Source organism: Aethina tumida, chromosome 7 (genome assembly GCF_024364675.1).
Source record: "Aethina tumida isolate Nest 87 chromosome 7, icAetTumi1.1, whole genome shotgun sequence".
Taxonomy (NCBI): domain Eukaryota; kingdom Metazoa; phylum Arthropoda; class Insecta; order Coleoptera; family Nitidulidae; genus Aethina; species Aethina tumida.
The window spans coordinates 15960394-15984571 of NC_065441.1; the positions used below are offsets into that span (position 1 = coordinate 15960394).

The following is a 24178-nucleotide window of genomic DNA, read 5'->3' on the forward strand; positions in this document are numbered from 1 at the left end:
TGTAAATATTTGCATTTGGTCGTTACTCTTCGAAATATCATTTTGATTAATTTCTCATGATTAAACACATTAATTATAGTTATGCAAATACACCTATTAATGAAATCCAAACAATGAATAAACTATTATGTATGAGTAAACATAGATGAGTATACATTAAGTAATGTTTTAGTGTTCGGTACACTTGAGGTTGTTGGTGAAGAGAATTTCCAGCTGTGAAAACCCGTGATCCGTACCTGTCCAGCACAGTTTGTTATGCTCCGGTCATTATCTGCCTCCTTTTTTAACATGATTTATACATTTGTCATAATTTGAAGAACTTCTCATCAATAATTGGTATTTTAAAATCTCTTATATTTCGTTTCTCGCAGTGGCGGGTCCACATCAAATGGAGGCCAATAAAAATTTTGTTTAATCACCGCCAGCGATCAATTAATGCCCGGCGGTTCTTTTCAGTTTGATTCTTTATCACGGTACTTGTAATATTTAGTCATCGTTATAAATTTATATTATTAAATTGTATTAAGGCGATAGTTTTTATAAAATTTTTAGTTATTTATATTTAACTTTTAATACTTAATTTTTAGTACAATAATTATTTAAAATATTTACAATAATTTTTTATTTAGTTTTATGAAATATTAAAGTAAAAATGTGGTTGCTAATTTCAGGAATTGGAAATATATAATTATACAAAATTTTATTTATTTGAATAATACAGGTGCTGCCATCTATCGAACTTTGTTTGAAACTTTCATAAAATTAAAGAATGCTTTATTTTTTATTAAATAGGAATTAATCACAGTTATATATACAAAAATTTGTATATATGGTAACAATTGTCATTTCATTAATTTAATAAACATATTATTATTGAAAGCAACCAAGAAATATATTGAAATTAACCTAACAAACATCTGTCAAAAAACAAAATGATTATTTGTTGTCACACGAAAATGAAGACTTTTAATAAATTATTATGAAATGAACCATGTACGAAATATAGCAACACCAAAAATAACATGGAGGAAGATATTTGTAGGACTTGTCTGAAATCCCCAACTAAATTGTCAAGTCTCTATGAAGATGTGAAACTCATGTACAAAATTGAAACTATTGCTTCAATTGAGGTAAAAATTGTTCATTATTTTAAATATTTTATCAGTTAAACTGACTAATATTTTAGTTATCTAATGATCCTGCTTATCCAACAAAAATCTGTGAGGAATGTATAAATAATGTAAACAGCTTATTTAACTTCCGAAAGCTGATAATTCAGAGCAATAAAGCATTAACAGAAAGACTTCAAGAAGAATACTTAAAAAAGGAAAAAGCTGCAACAGAGCAATATATTAAAATCGAAGGTGATGTGGAAATTAACAACCCAATTGAATATGATAGTTCTCCTGATGAATACCTTGAAGAGACATCTGAAAATAACACAAGTGAACCTGACATAGCACCACATATAAAAAATGAAACACAGGAGAAAACTAAAGTGTATGAATGTAAAGAATGCAACAAAGAATTTAGTAGCAGATTCAAAATGTTCAACCATAGGAAATTGCACACCAGCAAAGGAGTATGTAACATTTGTGGCATGGTTATTAGGATTGATAACTTAAAAAGGCACATTTTGTTACATTCTGAAACCCCAGTTACTTGTGAAGTGTGTGGAAAGATTTTTAAGAACAGTGAATCTTTGAGAAGTCACAAGAGAATACACATGGGAATTACATTTACTTGTGAATTCTGTGGAAGATGTTTTAGAGTAAAATCAGAGTATACCAGACATCTTAAGGCTCATTCAAGTAAATATTATAATGAACAATGAAATACTATTAAATAATGAAATTTTTATTTTAGATCCAGAACTAGGTAAAGTAATGTGTCAAGTTTGTGGGAAGAAAGTCCGGGACATCAAGAGGCATAAACAGTCTCACACTGGAGAAAAGCCACATAAGTGCACATTTTGCAATAAAGGATTTACAAGTGGTTATGCAGTCAAGGTTCACACACGACAACATACTAATGAGAAACCATTTATTTGCGAATTTTGTCCAATGGCATTTCCGCAAAAAGTTTCTTTAGTGACGCATTTGAAATCTAAACATAATAAAGATGTTTAAGTTTTATACAAAATATTTGATAAGAAAATCTTAGGGTACATTATTTTTATAACTGATTGTAAATATACATATAGTGTTATTAAATGAACATTTTTTTAAATCCTTCACATTAAATTTGACATAAATTTTTACTTTTTGTGAATATATTTTACTTATAAAATAAAAGTTGTTTTATTATATTTTTTCATAGGCATTTTATTAATTTGAAATATTTAATTGATGCATTTTATTACTATCATAAGTATATTTTATTGAAAGTTTTTGTTTTAAAAATAAATATATGTTTGATATGAAAATCATAGGGCAAATTAGTTTGTCACTTTTGACAAACAACTAGTTTTGTTATCAATTGGTAACTTCTTTGAAGAATGAGTGTTACCTCTAAAATATACATCATGTTATTATATGATTATTTTAAGAATTCAATCACCACTTTTTACTTGACCCATTTTATTATTGTCAAAGTACATTTTATTGAAATAAATAAAATTTTTAACAATGTAATTCGTTTTCATTTTCAAAGCTTTGTATACACATTTAGCCATACATTAAAATACTTGAACACTAAAACTTAAAACAAAATTCTGATATAAAACACTATATACACATTAAAAGTAATAAGTTTGTTAATTTTTAGCAAATCTAATTAACACAATCTTATAATACAATATATTACACATCTAGTTAAATTAAATAGGCTTATATAACAAAGTAGTGACATATTTCTTTCTATAACGATGAGTCGCACTCAAAACCATCACACCATCCTTTATTGACAAGGCATATAGGTGATTTAACATCACATGATTTGGTTCTGGTAGTAATGTTGGTTCACACTACAATAAAAAATGTGATCATAGTAATATATTCTATTAGTACTTGTTCTAGTTTTTATATAATAAAAATATTAAAATAATGTTGCAACTGGTAAAAAATACTTACAGATAAAGGGGTATCCTTATTAAGTATAACTTGCAACAAATGCGGCGGCAAAATGGGAGGCCCAGATACTTTCTCCCATGGCTTGTTAGCTGGAATCTCCTGTCCAAACTCCTTCTGAGCATCATTCGTGACATTCTCACTGTCCTTATCCAAGGCTTGGAACACCTCGAAATCAGACTTTTTGACAGAAATCAAATTGTTCTTAATGCCCTCTTTGTCTTCAATCATCTTGTTGCCTGGATCATTTTTCCACTCGCCGTCCACGTAAAATTTATACTGGTGTTCACCTTCAGGTAGGTCTATGATAGTTACGAAATCGCCGTGGCTCTTGACCATCGGAATCGTTTCCCAATTGGAAAACGTGCCACTAATTTGTACATCACGGCCGCCGCCCTCCCATCGAAAAACTGTCGGCGTTTTGTCCGATGAAGTTGACTTTGTGCCCTCTGAAACTACAATTGGAAGTCAGCAATATGCTTCACTTTATATTTCGATTGACATACCTGTGTTCGCCCTGGGACGTTTGCTTTCGTAACTGCTGGACACCGGTTTCGTGAAGTAGGGCTCCTCATCGTCTTGCGAACCTTGAAATTGAATCTTGTCAGGTTTCTTGTCGAACGTGAACGCTTGTCCTTCTTTCGAAGGGGACGAGGGGGCTGTTTCGCCCGTGCTCTTCCTTTCCCTTTGGGCGCTGCCGCTACCCGCGTTACCCATTTTGTGTGGATCGCTATGCGTGCATTATTTTTTTAAAATGCGTATATTTTAGACTCGACTGTTTTGACGTGTGTTGTTTTGAAGTTGGTCTGTCTGGGTTGGGTGATTCAATGTTTCAGGGATAGATGGATTTGAAAAAATTTTTTGAGGCAAAAAATGTATTTGTATTTGTGATAAAATATTGAAAACTATATGAAAGTGCCACTTAAAGTCAAATTTTTATAATGTGAATGATTATAATCTATAAAAAGATAATATTGTAATAAAAAATTATAAAAATGGCAACGTTGCACGTCAAAAATGTCATATGCTTTTTAACAGTACCGTATTTAACAAAGTTTATTATTTTTGATATTCAATGAAAGAAACCAAATCCTCAAAAATATTTAACATTAAATAATAATTTATAAAATATCTATTATAAATAAAGTTGCTTAAGGTATATATACTAAACAAGTATATTTATGAACGATTTACATTATTTATTTTCAAATATAATTTCCTTTTTAAGAACATATTTCATATATTTACATTAACCGTATTTGCCATTCTTTTATAAATACTTAGTTAAAAATTTAAAAAATTCATATATGTTAAATCGTATAATTTTTTCAAAATCATATTTAAAAATTATTTTTTCGTTTGGTTGACGATTATATAATATAATATATTCTGTACTATTATTAGTTTCGCATACTTTGTAAAAAAAATATTACATTATATTATACAAAGTTTTGAGTACGGTTCTGTGTGAGGATATTTTCTGTTTTCTATGAATTAGATGTCTATGGAACTTGGTCAAGGTTAGGTTATTTATCAAAAATCGATTGGAAACCGTCAAAAATTTGCATAGTTACACAATCATTATTTGAAATTATACAACAATAAACAATGTTTCCCCTCTTTTGTTTTTTAGTCAAGGGAAACTCGAATAAGTCACTTTTAAATCGATTGTTTACATTTTTTATATTGATATTTATTCTGTTGGTAGCCCTTTTCTAAAATAATTGACAAATTTTAACAAGTATCAAATCTAAAACAACACATTTGATAAAGGTAAGTTCTACAACAATCAAAGTGATAAAATAATTATATTTTCCCCCTCGCAACTGCTATATTTATTAGGGCCGGATGAAAACGTCCCGACTGTAACACAAAATAAACTGTGTGTCACCACAGACACCATTTCGTAAACAGCAGCAGATAAGCGTACGAGATAGCGTCGCGCGATCCAACTACGTGTAATTTTCCCGTCCACAATCGATAATCTAAACGACGGGGCCACGTAAATGTGGTCGTATACGCGCACTTGATCGTACACCGTAAACAGCTCTAGTTACCTGCCAAGAAAATGCGCGACGACGACCGCAAAGACGACAAATCGCCGAAATCGGAGCCGGAACAGCCGAAAACGGGCCGCACACGGAGCCGCAGCCTCTCTAACTCGAACAGCAAGAAGAGCAGGAGCCGCAGCAGCTCCAAGTCCAAAAGCAGGAGCAGGTCGCGTAGCAGAAGTAGCGAGATCGACGGCTATCGGTTGCACATCGCCGACATAGGGGATGAAACTCGTCGATCCGATTTGGAGAAGGTGTTCGCACCTTACGGGGAACTGAAGGAGATATGGATGACGAACAGCGCCCCGTGTTTTGGGTTCGCCGTGTTCAAAGACAAGAAATGCGCCAGTGCAGCTCTCAAAGCCACGGACGGGATGTAAGTATTTGAAATCATTGGACAGCTTCATGTTGTTACAATTCGTGTTTTGTTATAGGGAAGTAGCGGGGTCACGAATAACAGTGACTTATGCAAGACCAAGGACTCGCGGTTCAGGCAGAAGGTTCTGCAATTCAAATATGCGTTGCTACCAATGCGGATACACCGGTCATTTTTACAGGGACTGCCCCGAATTGACCGGCAATGATAAACGAGATAGAGGGTAAAGTATTAATTTTTCACGTACAATTTTCTAGTCACATACAAAAGTGGTTAAAGGATTTTTTAAATATCAAAATACATTAGTAATCCGTTAATCACTTTCGTATTTATTTTTTCAATAAATACATTAAGCCAACTCACCTTCAGATTCAAGCCTTCGTAACAATCTCTGCCTAATTCTTTCCATTTTACTTGGAGCACTATCTGGGGAAACAACTGATTAAGTAATGTTGATAATTGATAAACAAGTCTTAAACGTATTTGTCTTGTTTGTATTTTAATAATCACGTCTCTTGTGATTTAATTTTAAAATCTTTATGCTGGATGCAGCAAATATTTGCTCATACTATTTATTTTTAGCCTTATTATTTATCTTACCCACTATTTTTCAATTTTGTAACTTAGTAAACAATGGGTTTTATCAGTGTTGTTTATTGTTGCAGGCAAATTGTATTAATGTTATTCACTGTCATTGTATATATAAATGATACTGTTGGAATTGGCTTGATGTGTTTATTACAATTGACCTTGACAATATATGCTTTTTCAATTTTAGTATTTTTGATTTAAATATTTCTAATAATATGGATTTGTTCACACTATTTCCATAGTTTAAGTGAATGCCATGTTTTATTTTATGAGCTTTTTATCTACACAAAAAATAGTAATTTTTAGAAACCAATTAACAGCTCAGTAAATACAAATTTTAATTCAATTACTCATAAAATTGAAATATAATAATTTCCACAAGTTATCTGCTGATAACTTTTGTAACTAATGTGTACCACTTTAAATTATATCAAATACGTAAAAGTAATTTATAGTTTAATAATTCATAAACGAAATTGAATAATAGCTCTCTGAATAATTGAAACCGTTTTATTGATTTCTTTAGTAATTGAATGCTGTTGTGTAACTGACGACAATATTGTATTTTACCTAACTGTGATAAAAATACATTGACGTGATAAAACAACATATTTATGTAATAAAACAGAGTATTTTCCTTATTATATTTTAGATAATAATGATAAACAAACAATTTGTCATGAGTATCTGTTGATTTTTTATAGCTTCACTTGCGACCTAAGTAGGTATTTAGATGGCTTGAAAATCAATAAGTTGTGTAATAAATCAGTTATACTACAATATAGATTTTCAGTGAAATTTATTGAGTTGTTAATTGGAAATGAATTTAAAATTAATAGTACGTGCATTTCGACGTGCACACCCCGACCGTTGTATAATTTTGTTTACCTAATTGTTGTTTTGTGATTTTGTCAGGCACATGGTGTTATATTTAATGGTTTGGTTAAACTATATTTCTGGATATGTATGATGGTTGTTTGGTGGTTGTCCCCCATAAAAATTCGGCCTCGCACAATATAATTGGTATTGGTGAATTTTGGGCGTGTGGAAACGCAACACGTTGCTTAAAAATACAAACCGTAATTAAAAGCGCACGCAGTTTGGGCGGCTGCGACTGGGCGCAAAACTGGGGTTGTGAGACGCGGGTCTACTTCTGGTCGTTGATTGGTGCAATGTTTTTAGTTACGATCACTACGAACGGTCGAGAAGACACCGCGATCGCGGTCGGGACCGAGACTACGGCCGAGACTACGATAGGGACTATGACAGGAGACACAGGTCATCCAGAAGGTACGATGACTACAGAAGCTCCCGAAGGAGCAGCAGGAGACGTCGCTATTAAGGCGAGTCTTTCTGTTTATTATTACATTCATCACTGACTACCTTACCTTTCAATGTCCCTCTTTATGCGAAAATCTCGACTGGATCAGATGATGTGACCTTTAAAAATCAGTATTTTAAGTGTTGGTGGAAAACGTTGTTATTATGCTTTCAGCACTGCATAATAGACATCCCTTTTTTTATTGGATTGATTTTTTTTATTCACATCTGAATTCAGTAGATTTTTTTTAGGTGTTCGAATATTGCAGATTAGTGACTAGATACTCAAAATTATACTGATGCTGTTTATGAAAATAGGAAATTTTAGGCTAGCTAAATTGTTTATTTGATATTCTAGTCGTTAATCTAATTAAGTAATTTGTAACTTTTAGAGGTTTTAATTAATATTTTCTTAATATTGAATTCTACCTCAAGCAACAGAAGTATTGTTAAACATTATTGTACCTTTTTTGCTTTAATGAATTTAATTTTAAGAATGTAACAATTAGTACTATGCTATATATTATAGATTGTTATATTTACTTTTATTGTTTTGGATATATTAGCGCCGCAGACTTACATTATATGGATGTATATTATCACTACAAAAATTATTATTTGAAACGTTGATGTGTGTGTTTAAGATTTTTTTATGTGGTACAAATATAAAAAAAATTGCAATACTGTTAATGGTTTGTTTCATTTGTTTTTCCGTTCACATCCTACACTAATTCATTAAAATTCAAGTAAACTGTATAATCACTCCTTTTTTAATGGTCTACTTTAGTTACTGGATCAAATAACAGTTAATTTTAATAAGATATATTTAAAAAATCATAATACATAAATATTTCTGTACAAAAATAACAAAATAAATCTAAAATTAAAATTAAATAGGTAATAAATACAATCTGAAACAATAATACTTTTACATAAATGAAAAATTAACCTGGGGCAAGAATCAATATGATCATGTCGAAATATTTTCCACGCCACTTGATAAATATCCGGTTACAACGCAAATGAATTGCGTCGTAAATTGAATTTGAAAATGCGTAGAAAATATAAATCGTGATGTTTTCAAACCTATTTCAGCATAGTAATATTTAAAGCTTTAAAAAGGATTGATTGAAAATTTATTGTCGTGTTTCTTTCATGTTCCTTATCGTCTTAACGGCGGTGTTTCTTCCAGTTTCCTCCAAACAACCTAAAAAGAATGTTCATGAAAAAATTTATACTATACGTCTATTTTTTTCAAAAACAAAAAATAACATATTTACAAAAAATGTAATTTTTCTATTCTTTATGAATTTTTGAAAATTTAACAATTTTTATTAAAATGGGATTTCACATTTTATATCATAAAAAATCAAAATATTCAATTTTTTATGAATTTTGTAATTTTTGTTATTATATAAATATTTGGAAATCTTATTATATTTAAAATATTTACAAAAACTTCGAATTGATAAATGTTGTATAAACAATTTTTTTTATAAAAACTTATCTTTACGAAATATTACATTTTTTTACACGATCAACATATTCTTTAATGCACCGAAGAGTAGAATATTTTGAAAAAAATATACATATTCTAAACAATTATCAAAAAGTTTAACTTCAAACATACATTACACATTTCGCGGACCAAAGCCTTCTCGCCATCGTCCATGTCCGTTTCGGGTATCGGATCAGCCCTGTCCGGCACCCGACACTCCCTCTCCAACTGCTCTCTGACCTCGAGAACCTGGAGGGCACGGACAACCGCCTCCGGACGTCCGGACAGCACGCCGACTCCACTGTCCGGCGGTATGGCGATGCTGGGGTCACCTGTCGTTGACGCGATCTGGTTTATCTTGTGGGTGAGCGCGCGCTTGTCCTCCTCCAGTTGGTTCACGCGCTGCTCCAGACTTCTCACGTACTGCATTATTTGGTCTAAAAATAAAATATGAATCAAAATCATGCGTTGACATAAATATAACCTTGTACGTAATTAGCTGACTATGTTTAATAAAAACAACAACTATTTGCTTGTGCAAGCGTATAAATATGAAGCCATTGTTGGCTATAAATTTCTATGTCCCACCTTAATAACATTTACTCGCGTCTTCCTTAATGTGAGAATTCAAGGCCTGCACATTTACGAAAAGACTTTCAATACTTATTGTTAACATGTCCTCCATTAATCAATCAATATTTTCATAAAGATTGGACTTAATAACAAATTATGCTCTTACATTTTGTAAAGAGTTAAAAACTATTTAAACAAGTTTCAATTCAGACTTTTAAATTTCTGTCCTTGTCCTTAATGCTTCAAAACAAAATAGACATTTTAAAATAACTGTCAGGTATTGCTCAAACTATAATTTACATAGAATAATATGTCACACCTCAAGAGTCTGAATCAAACATACACGTAGTGTTTAAATATTAACATAAAGTTGTCGTAAAAATCTTATTGTCAGTGATATGGACCTACCCTAATTCTCGTGTCGTGTTTATCTAGTCCATAAATGCTTTCACTGTTGTTTAAACGAATGAACTGAATTAATTCACTTTCTAATAATATTTGGGCAATTTATCGATTTCTTATTGTTGAAATGTCTCACGATTTAAATATGCTTGTTATAATATTAATAATAATAATTAAGAGATAATTAGCTGAACTTTCCATGATTTTTTATACTGTTCTCACATCGTGCTTTCTAACAACTCTAATATAGATATACCAGTGTAATTTATAGCCTAATTAACAGATTTAAATTTGAATTATTTTCTCTTTCTATGCAATAAATTAATATTCCACAAAATCACATGATTAATATATTGAAAAATCTTCACATCCAGATACAATCTACAAATAAAGTACGGTGAGTTAAGAAATTTAATTGTAATTTGTGGGAAATTATTATTAATAAATATCGTTTCCTGAGCTCAAAGTGTAATTTACCAGTGGATAATAATGAATAATTGTGGGAATCTCAAAACCAGTAGCTGATCCGTCTTATAACTATTTTAATTGCAGCGATCTATTGCTTCTACTTAACAACCAGAGCGATTAATTTCAAATTATTTTTATTATAATTAAAACAATTTTCTTGACATTGTGTTTAATTAAATTTAAATAATTACACTGTCATAAAATTAAACGTGCCCATTGCTTTTCTAATTAACGAGTGTTTAAATGGTCTCGAATGCGATACAAACGTTAAATACAATTATCCGTTAATCTGAATCTTTCAACGAGGCAATCTATTATTGCATTGCAAGTGCCATATGGCACTTTTCAATCGGCAATCTGAATTACTTTCGACTAACGAGATATTACCTGAAATTTATTTATTCCTCCGTGGAGTGCATTCCACTCTTTCATGCCGCATTCCGATGCATTAAAAAGTTTTACTATCGGAATCCGGTAACAAAAGTAATTTTCAAATCGAATAGAAAACCAGACGGTTCGAAATTGTAATGTAACAGTTCCACAATCATCTGCCGGTGATTTTTATTCTTCGGTAATGGACACCGTAATGACGAAATGAGGGAAATTGTCCGACGAACGGATTTCTGTGCACTGACAACTAATTTAATCGATCAGGAAGTGGAAATTTACAATAAAAATTGATTGGATTGTTAACGCTAATGGGAAACGGTTTGTGCGTTTGTCAATGATTTAGTATGAAATTAATTTTTATCATCTGTTCTTCTAATTTATATTTCCTAGTTAAGATCCAAGTTATCGCGAAAGATAAAGTGAAATTCTTAACTTTTCTAACAATACCACCGCTCCCACATTCCCAGGTACCGACTCAATAGAATCAATATCAACAAAACCAATAATCCCTATTTGTATTATCCTAAAAAACAGGTATATCGCATTACAATGGGGGCGGTCCCAGACACAAAAGTCATTACCCGTGTTTCCTGTGAACCTGGCGAATTTCGTAAATGTGCATTCGTCAGTTTTAATGTCACCGTGCTCATTGTTTGCATGGCATAACGGCTCTCATGAACAGCGTTGCAACATTCGTAAAAAATACAAGTTTGACAATTGTGTTGCGTGAAAAATAGCTTGTAACATAGCTTTGCTGGTAGCAGTATATGTTATTTAAATTTTATGGGCAATTACAGAAACAACTAAATCTTTTTACTGTTGAAATAGTAGTACTTTATGTGAAAATATTAACCTAATCTGCTTTTATTTCCTACAACCATTTATTTCATTTTAATAGGATTTTTTGGTTTAAAGTAATTAACATTTACGGAATGTGCATTTTCAAGTAATTAATGTACATTATAATAAGTTTTATATAATGAAAACGAAATGATTGAAATTTAGGAAAGTCTTTCCTCGTCAAATTCCTGAATTTAATAGTGAAAATGAGCTTAAATTTAAAAATCTGATGAACCAATTCTTTTCTAGTACTTAACTATGGTGATCAGTTTAGTTCCAATGTTTCCTTGACGTATTTTGTAATCGAAAACATTGTTTTTATGTATTTTCTCCCACAAAGTAGTACCAAAAATAAGAGTTACATACATTTGTTTAGAAAAGAGAAAAGGATTTTAAATGTTAATACTGCATTGAGATTGGTAGAGTAATTTTTAGAAATATATGCAGAAAAGGTCCTTCATTTTAAAGTCTACTCAAGACATGATATTTCAAATAATTTTGAAACCAATTTTGACGGTGTTTTTAATAGTTTCGATCACATTTTTCATAACGTTCTCTTTTATGTGTTCTTTGATAAAATAGTATAGAAATGAAAGAGTACTGACAACTGTGTATATATTTTTATTTAGGAACGATAAATGATCAATTTAAATGATTTAATTGCGAAAATCTTTCTTTATCTTTATTAGGTTTTTCATTAAAATTTTAAGTACTTTTAAATTAATACCAAAAATAAACGTGTTTAATGGTGAAAACGCGTTTTACGACACAATTTACGAGGTACAATAAGTTTTAACAGTCCTTTGATTTTTAGTGTTGCTAGAAAGTGCTAAAACTTATCAACGGTGAAGAAACCTGTTTTTGAACAAGACCTAATTCCTTATTGTTAGTTGTTTTGAATATCTATAACAGAAACAACAAGTCGTCAGCAATTGACCTCTTTTTTACATTCTTAGAACCAACAAATACTTAATTATTATTCTCACCGTTAAAAGTACTTCTTTGCCTCGCCAAATTCTCATGGAGCAACCTCTCGCGACTCGCACTCCTTCTGGGTGGATCCCCATTAGTGAATTGCTGCGGAACCGCCGGCTCGTCAGCATTCGTACTAGAACTGGAACCATCACCGTCGTCCCGTAAATTATTCGCGGGAACACTGCCACAATTGGCGCACAGCGAATTACTGCCCCTTTCCTCGTCCAAATACAGGCACAGTTCCTTCAATTCCAGATTGTCCTTGATCAGTTCTTGCTGCTTGTTGTCCAGCTCGCGCAGCTTGTTCTGGTACGCGGACACTTCCTGTCGCATCACACTGGCTGTGTAACGTCCGAACCGTTGCCATTCCCGGGCCAGCTTCCTGCCTTTTTGCCGGTCGTCGTCCAGGAAGCAGCACAGGTCCCGTAACTCCTGGTTGTCGTCGGCGAGGTGTTGGTTGGCCTCTTTCAACGAACGCAGTTCCATGAGATAGCTCTGCATGTGTCGGTTCTGGTCCGGAATGATTCTGGGGTCATCTTGTTTGCGTACGAACTTGAGCATTTCCGGTCTGAGGAATTCCTCTTCGTATCTGACGGGCACACGGTGTTGTTGTCTTGGGTCAGGGTGAATCTGGGGGATGCCGGGTTCGTCTAATGGTCGGGGTCTGGGGTTGTCTTGGTGGATTTGTACTTGGGTGGTCTGTCGTTGATCGTCGGGGTGCGATTTGAGTTGTGGGGGGTATACTGGGTAGTGATACTGTTTGTTGGGTTGATTCGGATAGTAGTACTGAAGTTTTGGGTCTGGATAAGGCACTTTGGGCTCTGGATAGGGTTTTGTAATCGGTATATTTACGTTATCCCCAGCTTTTCCTGTAAAATTTTTAGCATCTTTTTGTGCGGGATGTTTGAGTATTCCCTGATTGTTGGGTACCGGTGGCGGTTGATATCTGGGTGGCACTATCGTTTCATTGGTTTTCGGCATAAAGGGCGGTTTCTTATTGGACATGTTAAAAACTTCACTCACTTCATGTTGTCACTAGAACTGTTGCACGCGAACTGAAGACACCAACTCGGATTTTAAATGCAATGTGGGTCAGAGAAGTGTTACAGCTTTTACATACTGATGATTTCACTTCGAATACACTCAAACCATACACATGACACTGTCATACGACAACGTTCCGGGCCCGTAGTCGAGGTACGTTTCTTTCGTTCGTATGAAGCACACCAACATTAAAAATGATACTAGGCGTCCTCTTGTACTGCCATAGTCAACATGGCTGAAATAACACTGCTTTGGTTAATTCTTGAGACGTCATCAGGTAGTTATTCGTGGTGGGGCGAGGCGAGTGCGAGAGGCTGAGCAAGAGCCTCGGACTCGGACGGTGCTTTCAATGAATAAGGTGAAAACGTACAACTCCGGAATGGAATGTCGGATATTGGACCGTCATTGGTTTTCGACTGTTTTAATTCGCGCTACGCATTTACTACGCACTCGATAATTGATGGTGGGCTGTCCGGCCATTCTCAAAAAATAATCACCACATTCCTAAATAGAATAAAAAAATCAATTCTTAAATATGTAATTACGATTAATCTTTTAGTTAATTAAACTTTTTTAAGCAATATTATTAGTGTTAAAATGAAGTACCACATTTTAAGAATTTTGTAACTGTGCCTGCCACTTTTGAAATTCAAGATCTGCAGATTAAATCTGCAATACCGTTTCAAGTTTTTAAAATGGTGCAACGCACAGAAATAATTACTTCTTTTCTGTATAATATTCGTGTTGAGTTTGAATTTCAGAACATTTGAGAGCACATCCAAAGAAACAGGTATATTATATTATACCTTTACATAAATTACAGGGAAAGGGGAGAGGCAGCCAATGCACTTTTATGGGTTTCTTCTCATTATTGCCCATACATTTACATATCATGTAGATTTAAGTGTGTCGCACGAAACCACATCTCTATCGTGCATTTCAATCGGTGCTATGCTAATGAATTGTCGCGGTTTTATTAATAACTGATGGTGACTGTTTTAACTGAACACCGACATTTATTATTTGTTTATTGTTGTAACCATTATTTAATAGTACGCTGATTTACATGGATACGTGTAATTATCGGAGTGCTATTCTGAATTTCAATCAGGAAATAAGCATAAATTGTGGAACATTTTACAGTTTGAAGGAAAATTTAAATGAGTATTTACTTACATTTTTATTTTTAGTAAGCAACATAATTAAAGTCATTTATTTTTGGAATATACAGTTAGTTAAATGTATGAATAGATCTTACAGTGCATGAGATTATTTTAAAGCTTTTAGTTTGTAAAGTTTTCTATAGGCAACCCATAATCCAAGACACATGTCTCGAGTATAATACGCATAATAAAAGGTTGAGAAGATTTAGTTTATGACTTTACATTTAAATTCTAAGAAGAATATTAAATTTTACAATTTCAAAATAAGAAATTCACTTTGAAGGACTGTATAAGAGTATTACAAAAATGATGATGAATGGGAGGTAATAAATTTCGTATATTTATTTAAATAATATTTAAATAATTTATTCATCATACAGTGGTTAAAATAATACATAATATAGCTGAAAAGCAATTAAATATTTCTTAAGTTTTGAATAAATAAAAATTTATTTTTTAATTTATTTTAATTATAGTATTTAAAGACTAGTTTATGAAAAAAATGTATGTAATTAATATTTTAAAGGTTCCCACTCACAAAACTTTTTCATGTACAAATTTTTTTCGCTAGTGCTAGCTATTTTTGTAGCAATACGAGATATTATTTTTTTAAATAGACATGAGGTATTTGAAATTGACAGTTACATGAATGAATCAAACTTAAATCGGCCAAAGTAAATAAAATTTTTTACTAACATGAATTTTTACAAATAAAAGTGGAACATAAAATATGATTTTCAGGACAAGTTAAAAGAAATGAGTATTATAGTATATATAGAATTATACTCGTATTATAGAATTATATTTATATGTCTTTACAAAAAAGTAACTGAAATTTAAATTTGTCATGAATGTGTAAATGTTTAAGTTTCGAAGGTATCTTTCAAAAAATTTTATTAATATTTACATTTCAAGTAAAAGTGTTTTAAGATTTTTTCTGCAAAATTTTACGTAAATCGACCAATTTTTTATTATTTACATATATAATATTTGGGGAATATATAATTAAAATAGATCAGAAAATCTTATAAACAGCCTTTTTATTCATGATAATATTAACAAATTTTACAAGTTAATTTAAATATGTTAGTATTGAAGCTATCTTTAGAAAAAGATAGATACAAACATATTTTAGATAGAGATATAAATTAAAAGAAAGGAGAATTATCAGATGTCTTTACAAAAAAGTAATTGACAAGGATTTAAATTTGTCATAAGGTGTTAAAACCCAAAAGTTTACTTTAAATTGATATATTTTATATCTTTTCTACTAATTCCTAATAATTTTAGTGTTTTTAGTTAGCGCATGGTATTATAGGGCAAAAGCGGAATTATTAGTAATAAAATAAATCATAAAAATCAAAATTCAAATTTTTATTCAATTACTCTCACTGCACAGGATTAACGTTTTTTGTCAATATAGCAGCGAAAATCGCATTTTCATAAGTTATCGTCTTTTTTAGAAGAAGAATTATGAGTTTTTTTGATGTTTTTATCAGGAAATAATCGTAATTTCCTTTCTTATGAAGTTATAACTTAAGGGTCTTTTTATTTTTGATAATTTGCGTGAAATTCAATGTTATAGTTTCAACACCCTGTGCTTTCTTTAAGGATAAATTGTTCCTTTTTCTAAATCCCAAAAACCGGTCTTCTCCGGGTTATCTCTCATCGTTAAAAAGAGTTTTCAAGTTATTTTTTTTGGCAAACTGGCCAACATGCAATAAATAAGGGTCTAGTGCGTGACCCATGTACAGTGGGGTAAATAGGTACCTATTTACCCCACTGCACCTTAGTAAAAACGATGTTTTAGAGTCAATTTTTTTTAAAAAAATATTATTTATTAAGTTTATTTTCATATTTAGTTTAGACTGAATAGGCATTTGGAAAATTATGTTCAGGACATGTTTTACTGTTATTTTAACTATTTTCTTTTTAATCTAAATAAAATTTCCAACAGAAATGTAACATATTCATTTATAGATTTTCCAATGACCTCAATTAACGTAATAATTACAACAATTGATATTTATATTGTGTTTTACAGAAATTCAATATTATTTTACAGAATTAAAACGGTGCATAAAATGTCAAAAAACTTGATAAAAATCATTTATAATATAGGATGTAATACACGCCATTTTTATATTTATAAATTATTATTAATTGAGATATGAACTTGTAAACATGCGTCGATCAGTCGGACGTTACAATGTCGAAATAGAACATCACAACTACATACATAAAAGTACAAATATTCTGCACTTTATCTTTTAAAGAATAAATCATATTATTTATTTTCCTGCAGTCTATTATTAGTTTTTGCCTCCGCCGCTTGATTTTAAAAACAAATAATAATTTTCTGTAATGGTTAACGTTAATAAAGGAGTAAAAGTTTAATAATCACATTTTTATATTTTATACATCTGTTAAAAAATAATTAAATTTATAATAAAACAGTGTTAGGAATATTCCTGCGTGTTGCTGCAAGCGTCTCCTGCACTGCGTTCTAAAAATAAATCGATAGCGCACCTCCCGACACGTTATCTCCAGCAAACCGCAACATATTCAACCAACGTTTACCACCGAAACAATAAAAAAAAATGATCCGTATCACACTGATCAAAAACCGCCAAATTTCAGCGACTGAAAAAATAATAGACCATACTCCATAAAGTCAGCTGTTAATGTTTACATGTCCGAGCGTATGGCCGTGGCGCAGGCGCACTGAAATGGCATAGTCAAGGTGACCCCTTATAGCAGGCCGATTCATTTGGAACCCTTCAGTTCGCCGGCGAGGGTCCACAAATTTACTTGCGCCGAATTATTTGGAAGTCTTGAATTATGGCGAAGCCACAGAGCGACAGCGAACGCAGAAAGCAGATCTCCGTCAGGGGAATCGCCGAATTAGACGATGTGAACGAGATCAAGAAGACTTTCAACAGACATCTCCACTACACCCTCGTTAAGGACAGGAATGTGGCCACCTCCAGGGACTACTACTTCGCCCTGGCCAACACCGTCAGGGACCATCTGGTCTCAAGGTGGATCAGGACCCAGCAGCACTACTACGAAAAGGACCCTAAGGTAAGCCTTAAATTTAATCCAATAATTTAATATATTAATTATAAAAAATGGAGGGTGTATCTCCAAATAATTAAAATAATAATAATAATTGAATTAATTTGTGGCAAATTATTAATTAAATCATACTTTTGCGTTGCTGAAAACCGCACTGAAAATTTAATTAATCAAATGTGAGAGCGAAAAAAGTGCGCTCGTTAATTCACATGCCAAATAATTAGCTTGGCTTTAGTAATTGATGTTTACGTTCGATTCTGTGTCATCTGAAAAATCGATGGATTTGTTTTCCTTGCACGGAATTTTCAGGAAGCGAAGCTTTGAAAAATGGTTGACCTTTACAATGTCTAAGGTTAAATGGATGAAGTCTATTTTCGTATAATACGTGTGACCATTTTAGATTTGGATTTATGTTGGTTAAATGACCGCGTGTTTCTTAATTCTATTATTAAAAGCATTTGAACGATAAAAAATTTCTAAACATTGTCGTTATCTTTTTACTCATATTCTTAATTACTAAAATTGGCGAATTCCTGATTTGAACTGTGAGATTTATCTCAACCGGGTTAGATTGTTGAAAACTATTATCATTTATCTTCTTTACTTTAAAATATTATACTTTCTGTTATAATTTGTTAATTTTATTCGATCAAAAATTAATCTGCACTATTGCATGTTCAGGCAAATAAATTGTTCAATTTATGTAATAATACCCTCATAATGGTTCCCCTATTAAGTGATTTCTAGCATTTACTTCTCGTTAATGCTAATTTCTTTTATTAAATATATATACAGGCTGGCCGGAAATGATGAACAAAAATTGAAGAAAGTTGTTATAACATTTATAAAATATGTAAATTTTTCAAATTTTATTCATTTTTTGTTACGATTTTTTATCAATTTTTCCAAATTTGACGTCAGCTTCCGTAAATCAATCAACTTGTTCTCTTACGATAATATTAACAAAAAATAATTTAAATATTTAAGTTTTGAAATAAAATAATCCACTTTTTATTAGTTTTTTTTAATCTTATTCAAAATTTTACGTAAATCGACCACCTAATATTTTATTTTCCTATCTAAAATTTGGAGATAAATAGTTTTCTTATTCTTTCACGATAAGTAGTGATGCAATCTTTCAAAAAAAAAAAAAAAAAAAATACATAAGCATTTATTTTTCAAGTAAAATTAATTTATTTTTATTAAATTTTTGTTAAGATTTTTTAAAACATATTCAAAATTTTAAGTAAATCGACCTGTTAATTTTTTATTTTATACCCACCCAAAATTTAAAGAATATATAATTAAAATAGATTAAAAAATCTTATAAATGGCCTTCTTATTCTTTTATGATAATATTAACGAATTTTTTAAAGTGATTAACCACTTTGAATATTTAAGTTTGAAGCTTTCTTTCAATATATATATATATATATATATATATATATATATATATATTGAATTTGTTAAGGCTTTTTTAAATCTAATTCAACATTTTAATAATTTAATATTAACAAATTTTTGAAAGTAGTTAACCAAAATTAATTTGAATATTAAGTATTAACTTATATTTAAAAAAAATTATATAAGCATTTAGTTTTTCAAGTAAAAAGATCCGCTTATGGATTTTTTGTTAAGACTCCCATTCTTTTTTATTTTCTCATCCAAAATTTAGAGAATATATAATTAAAATAGTTCAAAAAATCTTAAAAATAGCCAAAATTGATTTGAATATTTAGATATTAAACTATCTTTCAAAAAAAAAAACATTTATTTTTCGAGTAAAATAACCCACTTAATGTATTGTTCATCGTTTTCGACTCTCTCTCTACAAAATAATATTTACTTTTTCCTCGTTATATACCAACAGTTTAATTTCATTAACTGTTATTTTAATATTTTTAGCCAAATATAAACAGTTGCCACCTGTGATTTTTGGCAGAAAATCTTATTACAATTACAAAGTGCTCATGTAATTAACATGTTGTAATAATAAGTATTTTTATGGTGCGTATTTGTCTTATGACCCAATCAATTAACATTTATTAATGCTTGTTACACAAACCGCAAATAAAAGTGTTAAAAATCTAATATTTTCCAGAAATGTTCAGATAAATAATGCATGTGTTATGGCAAAAATCCAACTGAAATTTCCACCATTCGACATATCAATATAATTCAGTCATATGTGCAGAATGCAAGTGTGGGTCAATGACAATTCGTTGCCGTTTCACATATCAAACAAGTCACATGCAAAAACTCATAAAAATAAATAAACAAGCATGAATATATCGTGAATCGTAACAGCTCTGAAAAAAAATTTTTGTGTGACTTTGACCTGTGTTATCATTTAAATGTTGCAAAAGGGATGCAACTAAACTAACATGAATGTGGAAGATTTGGTTGACAAACCATGCTTCTTATCTATTTTAATGTTAGAATTTATTTATAAACAATTGCTGAAATTTTATCAAGACGATTCCAGAATGATACAGTTATATCAATTAAGACTGTCACGAGTCACGAATTTGTAAATTATACTTATTACATTTAAATTCACGGTTTGTTTTATTTTAAAGAAAATGTTTATTAGCTTTTGTATCGGAGATACATAATAATTTAAAAATTTTCGAATGATAAAAGCATTGACGTATATAATTTATTTCAACAGGAATGAATAATTAAATCATAAACAATTAAGGCAATATATTACCATTATGATCTCATAGCAATATAAATTGGTATGTTCAAGTACTACAAGTTATTTGGCTGTAACTGAATAAAAGTAGTGAAAATTATTACGTCACTACATTTAACAAACTTTTTTATTACATAATATATTAATAATTTGTGTAATATTCTAGTATTAGAATTATATTCATTTGTTATTATTATTGTTATTATTATTATTATTATTATTATTATTATTATTATTATTATTATTATTATTATTATTATTATTATTATTATTATTATTATTATTATGTATTCATAGATTCATAAATCATATACATAATTGTTTTGACACAATAGGAAAATAAAATCAAATTTTTTTCTTGATTAGATCATTCACTAAATTATATTAAAACGGAAAATCATTCGATGCCAAAAATTATAAATAGTTCGAAAGTAAATTTTGGCAGAGAAATATGTTCGATACGATGTGTGAATCAAAACAAGCAGGATCAACCTTTGTCCTACTCAGTGTTTGAATACAATCAATATTTTGTTTAATTAACTAAAATAATTAAGAAACATTTTACTTAACCTTTCAAAGTCCAGAAGAATTATTTGGAAAAATGTTATCTGCAACAAGAAAACATTCATGACAACATGATTCACGCTATTTAATAATCGCTTTAACAAATTTTTTTTTACATCAATAAAAATATTAAACAATAATTTTCTTCATTTTCAGAGAGTTTACTACTTGTCACTTGAATTCTACATGGGCAGGTCCCTGCAGAATACCATGATCAACTTGGGAATTCAAAGTCCAGTTGATGAGGCCCTCTACCAACTAGGTTTGGATATTGAAGAGCTCGAAGACCTTGAAGAAGACGCCGGTCTTGGAAATGGGGGCTTGGGACGTCTTGCTGCCTGCTTCCTCGATTCTATGGCCACCTTAGGCATGGCCGCTTATGGTTACGGTATCAGATATGAATACGGTATCTTCGCCCAGAAAATCGTCAATGGCGAACAACAAGAAGAACCCGACGACTGGTTGCGTTATGGTAACCCTTGGGAGAAAGCGAGACCAGAATATATGATTCCCATCAACTTCTACGGTAACGTTATCGATTCACCTGAAGGCAGGAAATGGGTTAACACTCAAATTGTCTACGCTTTGCCCTACGACAACCCCATTCCCGGATACAACAACAACGTTGTCAACACTTTGAGATTATGGTCCGCCAAATCTCCAGTTGACTTCAACCTCAAATTCTGTAAGTTACATCTTTAAAATTTCTATAAGATGTATTATTAACTTATAATTTTTTTACAGTCAACGATGGTGATTACATCCAAGCCGTCCTCGATCGTAATTTGGCAGAAAACATATCACGTGTCTTGTACCCCAACGATAACTTCTTCGAAGGCAAGGAGCTCCGTTTGAAACAAGAATACTTCATGTGCGCCGCTACTCTTCAAGATATCATCCGCAGGTTCAAATCCTCGCAGTTCGGAAGCCGCGAGACCACTAGGACTGACTTCAAGCTACTCCCCGAAAAAGTCGCAATTCAATTGAACGACACTCATCCAGCTCTGGCGATTCCAGAACTCATGAGGATTTTGATCGATGTTGAGAAACTGTCATGGGAAGAAGCTTGGGACGTGACCGTCAAGACTTGCGCTTACACCAATCACACCGTTTTGCCCGAAGCTTTGGAGAGGTGGCCCGTCACATTGTTGCAGAGCATTCTTCCGAGACATTTGGAGATTATTTACCACATTAACTTCTTGCACTTGAAGGAGGTTGAAAAGAAATGGCCTGGTGATTGGGACAGACTGAGAAGCATGTCTTTAATCGAAGAGGATGGCGAGAAGAGAGTTAACATGGCCCACTTGTCTATTGTTGGATCCCACGCCGTCAACGGTGTTGCCTGGATTCACTCCGAAATCATCAAAGCGGATTTGTTTAAAAACTTCTACGACCTCACCCCAGAGAAATTCCAGAACAAGACCAACGGTATTACTCCTCGTAGGTGGTTGCTCTTGTGTAACCCCGGTCTGTCAGATTTGATCTCTGACAAGATTGGAGAAGATTGGATCGTCCACTTAGATCAGTTGCAGAAACTGAAACAATGGGCCAAGGATGCAAACTTCCAGAGGGCCGTTGCTAAAGTCAAACAAGAGAATAAGCTCAAATTGGCCCAACTTTTAGAGAAACAATACAACGTCAAGATTAATCCAGCTAGTATGTTCGACATCCAAGTAAAACGTATCCACGAGTACAAAAGACAACTAATGAACTGCTTGCATATCATCACTTTGTACAACAGGATCAAGAAGGATCCATCATTGAAGGTCACTCCAAGAACCATCATGATTGGTGGCAAAGCTGCTCCAGGATACTACACTGCTAAAAAGATCATCAAGTTGATTAACGCTGTCGGAAACGTAGTTAACAACGACCCCGTCGTCGGTGATAAACTGAAAGTAATCTTCTTGGAGAACTATAGAGTAACTCTGGCTGAAAAGATCATGCCTGCCGCCGATTTGAGTGAACAAATCTCCACTGCTGGTACAGAAGCCAGTGGTACTGGTAACATGAAGTTTATGTTGAACGGTGCCCTTACTATCGGTACTTTGGACGGAGCCAATGTCGAAATGGCCGAGGAAATGGGCAACGAGAACATCTTCATCTTTGGTATGACCGTCGAAGAGGTTGAAGATTTGAAGAAGAGAGGTTACAATGCCTACGACTACTACAACTCCAATCCGGAATTGAGACAAGTTGTGGACCAGATCCAGAACGGTTTCTTCAGCCCCGAAAATCCCGACGAGTTCAAGGATATTGCTGATATCCTGTTGAAATACGACAGATTCTTCCTGTTTGCTGATTATGAAGCCTACATTAAGAAACAGGATGAAGTCAGCGCTGTTTATCAAGTAAGTAAATTTTTTGTATAAAAGTCTTGTTGATACTTAATTGTGATTTTGTTTCTAGAACCAATCTAAATGGTTGGAAATGTCCATCAACAACATCGCCTCTTCAGGAAAATTCTCGAGTGACCGTACCATCATCGACTATGGAAAAGACATCTGGGGTGTGGAGCCCAGCTACGAAAAACTTCCCGATCCTTCTGTGCCAAGAGAGATTGCCTTAAAATAACAATTAGCCCCTAATCCTAATCCCCAATATTAGTCAGCTTTTGTAAAGTTGACCTAATTAATAATTGTTTACAATGCACTATAGATGTTATTTATTTCAAATTGTCAAAAAATACTATAAGATGTTAATGATACGAAAAATATATAAATATTATGCATTCGCATAGACGTAACGCCAAAATATTAAAATAATGAATTCTTTATATAAGTTCGTTGCAACAAGTTTTTAGGTGTTTTTGAACAACGTTAGTTTAATAAATGCATTAGCTTAAGGAACTCACTAAAATGAACTTGTGGTCGTTTAAATTATTATGTCTAGTATTATTGATTGCCATTGTCCAAAAAGTCATGTCTTCGTTTGTACACCTTCAACCATCGTGGTGCTATTTTTTGTTTAATAATTGTTTTCAATATTTTAAATAATAAATTATATTTAAGTAGAGTTGTTGCTTCCCTTTAATTGACTTCTAAGATAATAAAAATTATTAAAATTCAAATAATGGGAC

At 31.9% G+C, this 24178-nt stretch overlaps 5 protein-coding genes across 8 annotated transcripts; 3 read left to right on the forward strand and 2 right to left on the reverse strand.

Moving 5' to 3' along the window:
• Positions 1 to 877: 877 nt before the first annotated feature.
• LOC109609405 (zinc finger protein 879) lies at positions 878 to 2307 on the forward strand. Its single transcript, XM_020026067.2, has 3 exons — positions 878 to 1130; positions 1187 to 1811; positions 1867 to 2307. Exons 1-3 carry the CDS (start codon positions 1023 to 1025, stop codon positions 2127 to 2129), a joined length of 996 nt encoding a protein of 331 aa, XP_019881626.1. The 5' UTR covers positions 878 to 1022; the 3' UTR covers positions 2130 to 2307.
• A 255-nt stretch (positions 2308 to 2562) lies between these two features.
• On the reverse strand, positions 2563 to 7007 carry LOC109609432 (5'-AMP-activated protein kinase subunit beta-1). Of its 2 annotated transcripts, XM_049969402.1 has the most exons (4): positions 5859 to 7007; positions 3575 to 3655; positions 3072 to 3523; positions 2563 to 2965 (listed from the first exon to the last, which is right to left on the reverse strand). In XM_049969402.1, the coding sequence occupies exons 1-4, from the start codon at positions 5902 to 5904 to the stop codon at positions 2819 to 2821; spliced, it is 726 nt and encodes a 241-aa protein (XP_049825359.1). In that variant the 5' UTR covers positions 5905 to 7007; the 3' UTR covers positions 2563 to 2818. The 2 variants fall into 2 exon arrangements, with proteins under 2 accessions (XP_049825359.1, XP_019881652.2); XM_020026093.2 differs by lacking the exon at positions 5859 to 7007 and having other exon boundaries at positions 3575 to 4158.
• On the forward strand, positions 4496 to 8096 carry LOC109609433 (uncharacterized). Of its 3 annotated transcripts, XM_020026094.2 has the most exons (4): positions 4498 to 4841; positions 4911 to 5495; positions 5554 to 5718; positions 7269 to 8096. In XM_020026094.2, the coding sequence occupies exons 2-4, from the start codon at positions 5137 to 5139 to the stop codon at positions 7426 to 7428; spliced, it is 684 nt and encodes a 227-aa protein (XP_019881653.2). In that variant the 5' UTR covers positions 4498 to 4841; positions 4911 to 5136; the 3' UTR covers positions 7429 to 8096. The 3 variants fall into 3 exon arrangements, with proteins under 3 accessions (XP_049825361.1, XP_019881653.2, XP_049825360.1); XM_049969404.1 differs by lacking the exon at positions 7269 to 8096 and adding an exon at positions 7002 to 7142 and having other exon boundaries at positions 4496 to 5495; XM_049969403.1 differs by having other exon boundaries at positions 4498 to 5495.
• A 118-nt stretch (positions 8097 to 8214) lies between these two features.
• Positions 8215 to 13931, reverse strand: LOC109609396 (coiled-coil domain-containing protein 85C-A). Its single transcript, XM_020026056.2, has 3 exons — positions 12564 to 13931; positions 9037 to 9341; positions 8215 to 8613 (listed from the first exon to the last, which is right to left on the reverse strand). Exons 1-3 carry the CDS (start codon positions 13555 to 13557, stop codon positions 8569 to 8571), a joined length of 1344 nt encoding a protein of 447 aa, XP_019881615.1. The 5' UTR covers positions 13558 to 13931; the 3' UTR covers positions 8215 to 8568.
• Positions 13932 to 17529: 3598 nt separating this feature from the next.
• On the forward strand, positions 17530 to 24114 carry LOC109609435 (glycogen phosphorylase). The gene is made up of 4 exons (XM_020026096.2): positions 17530 to 17843; positions 21256 to 21784; positions 21844 to 23450; positions 23509 to 24114. The coding sequence occupies exons 1-4, from the start codon at positions 17601 to 17603 to the stop codon at positions 23671 to 23673; spliced, it is 2544 nt and encodes an 847-aa protein (XP_019881655.1). The 5' UTR covers positions 17530 to 17600; the 3' UTR covers positions 23674 to 24114.
• Positions 24115 to 24178: the final 64 nt, after the last annotated feature.

Excerpts from the sequence above, each read along its gene's own strand:
- LOC109609405 (XM_020026067.2), top strand. The coding sequence starts at position 1,023 with ATGGAGGAAGATATTTGTAGGACTTGTCTGAAATCCCCAACTAAATTG. Across the intron at positions 1,131-1,186 it reads AAACTATTGCTTCAATTGAG|TTATCTAATGATCCTGCTTA; the intron begins GTAAAAATTGTT and ends CTAATATTTTAG. Across the intron at positions 1,812-1,866 it reads ACATCTTAAGGCTCATTCAA|ATCCAGAACTAGGTAAAGTA; the intron begins GTAAATATTATA and ends TTTTTATTTTAG.
- LOC109609432 (XM_020026093.2), bottom strand. The coding sequence starts at position 3,785 with ATGGGTAACGCGGGTAGCGGCAGCGCCCAAAGGGAAAGGAAGAGCACG. Across the intron at positions 3,524-3,574 it reads ACGTCCCAGGGCGAACACAG|TTTCAGAGGGCACAAAGTCA; the intron begins GTATGTCAATCG and ends TTCCAATTGTAG. Across the intron at positions 2,966-3,071 it reads ATAAGGATACCCCTTTATCT|TGTGAACCAACATTACTACC; the intron begins GTAAGTATTTTT and ends TTTTTATTGTAG.
- LOC109609435 (XM_020026096.2), top strand. The coding sequence starts at position 17,601 with ATGGCGAAGCCACAGAGCGACAGCGAACGCAGAAAGCAGATCTCCGTC. Across the intron at positions 17,844-21,255 it reads ACTACGAAAAGGACCCTAAG|AGAGTTTACTACTTGTCACT; the intron begins GTAAGCCTTAAA and ends CTTCATTTTCAG. Across the intron at positions 21,785-21,843 it reads TGACTTCAACCTCAAATTCT|TCAACGATGGTGATTACATC; the intron begins GTAAGTTACATC and ends ATTTTTTTACAG.
- LOC109609396 (XM_020026056.2), bottom strand. The coding sequence starts at position 13,557 with ATGTCCAATAAGAAACCGCCCTTTATGCCGAAAACCAATGAAACGATA. Across the intron at positions 9,342-12,563 it reads GCAAAGAAGTACTTTTAACG|ACCAAATAATGCAGTACGTG; the intron begins GTGAGAATAATA and ends TTTTATTTTTAG. Across the intron at positions 8,614-9,036 it reads TGGTCCGCGAAATGTGTAAT|GTTGTTTGGAGGAAACTGGA; the intron begins GTATGTTTGAAG and ends CATTCTTTTTAG.
- LOC109609433 (XM_049969403.1), top strand. The coding sequence starts at position 5,137 with ATGCGCGACGACGACCGCAAAGACGACAAATCGCCGAAATCGGAGCCG. Across the intron at positions 5,496-5,553 it reads CTCAAAGCCACGGACGGGAT|GGAAGTAGCGGGGTCACGAA; the intron begins GTAAGTATTTGA and ends GTTTTGTTATAG. Across the intron at positions 5,719-7,268 it reads AATGATAAACGAGATAGAGG|TTACGATCACTACGAACGGT; the intron begins GTAAAGTATTAA and ends CAATGTTTTTAG.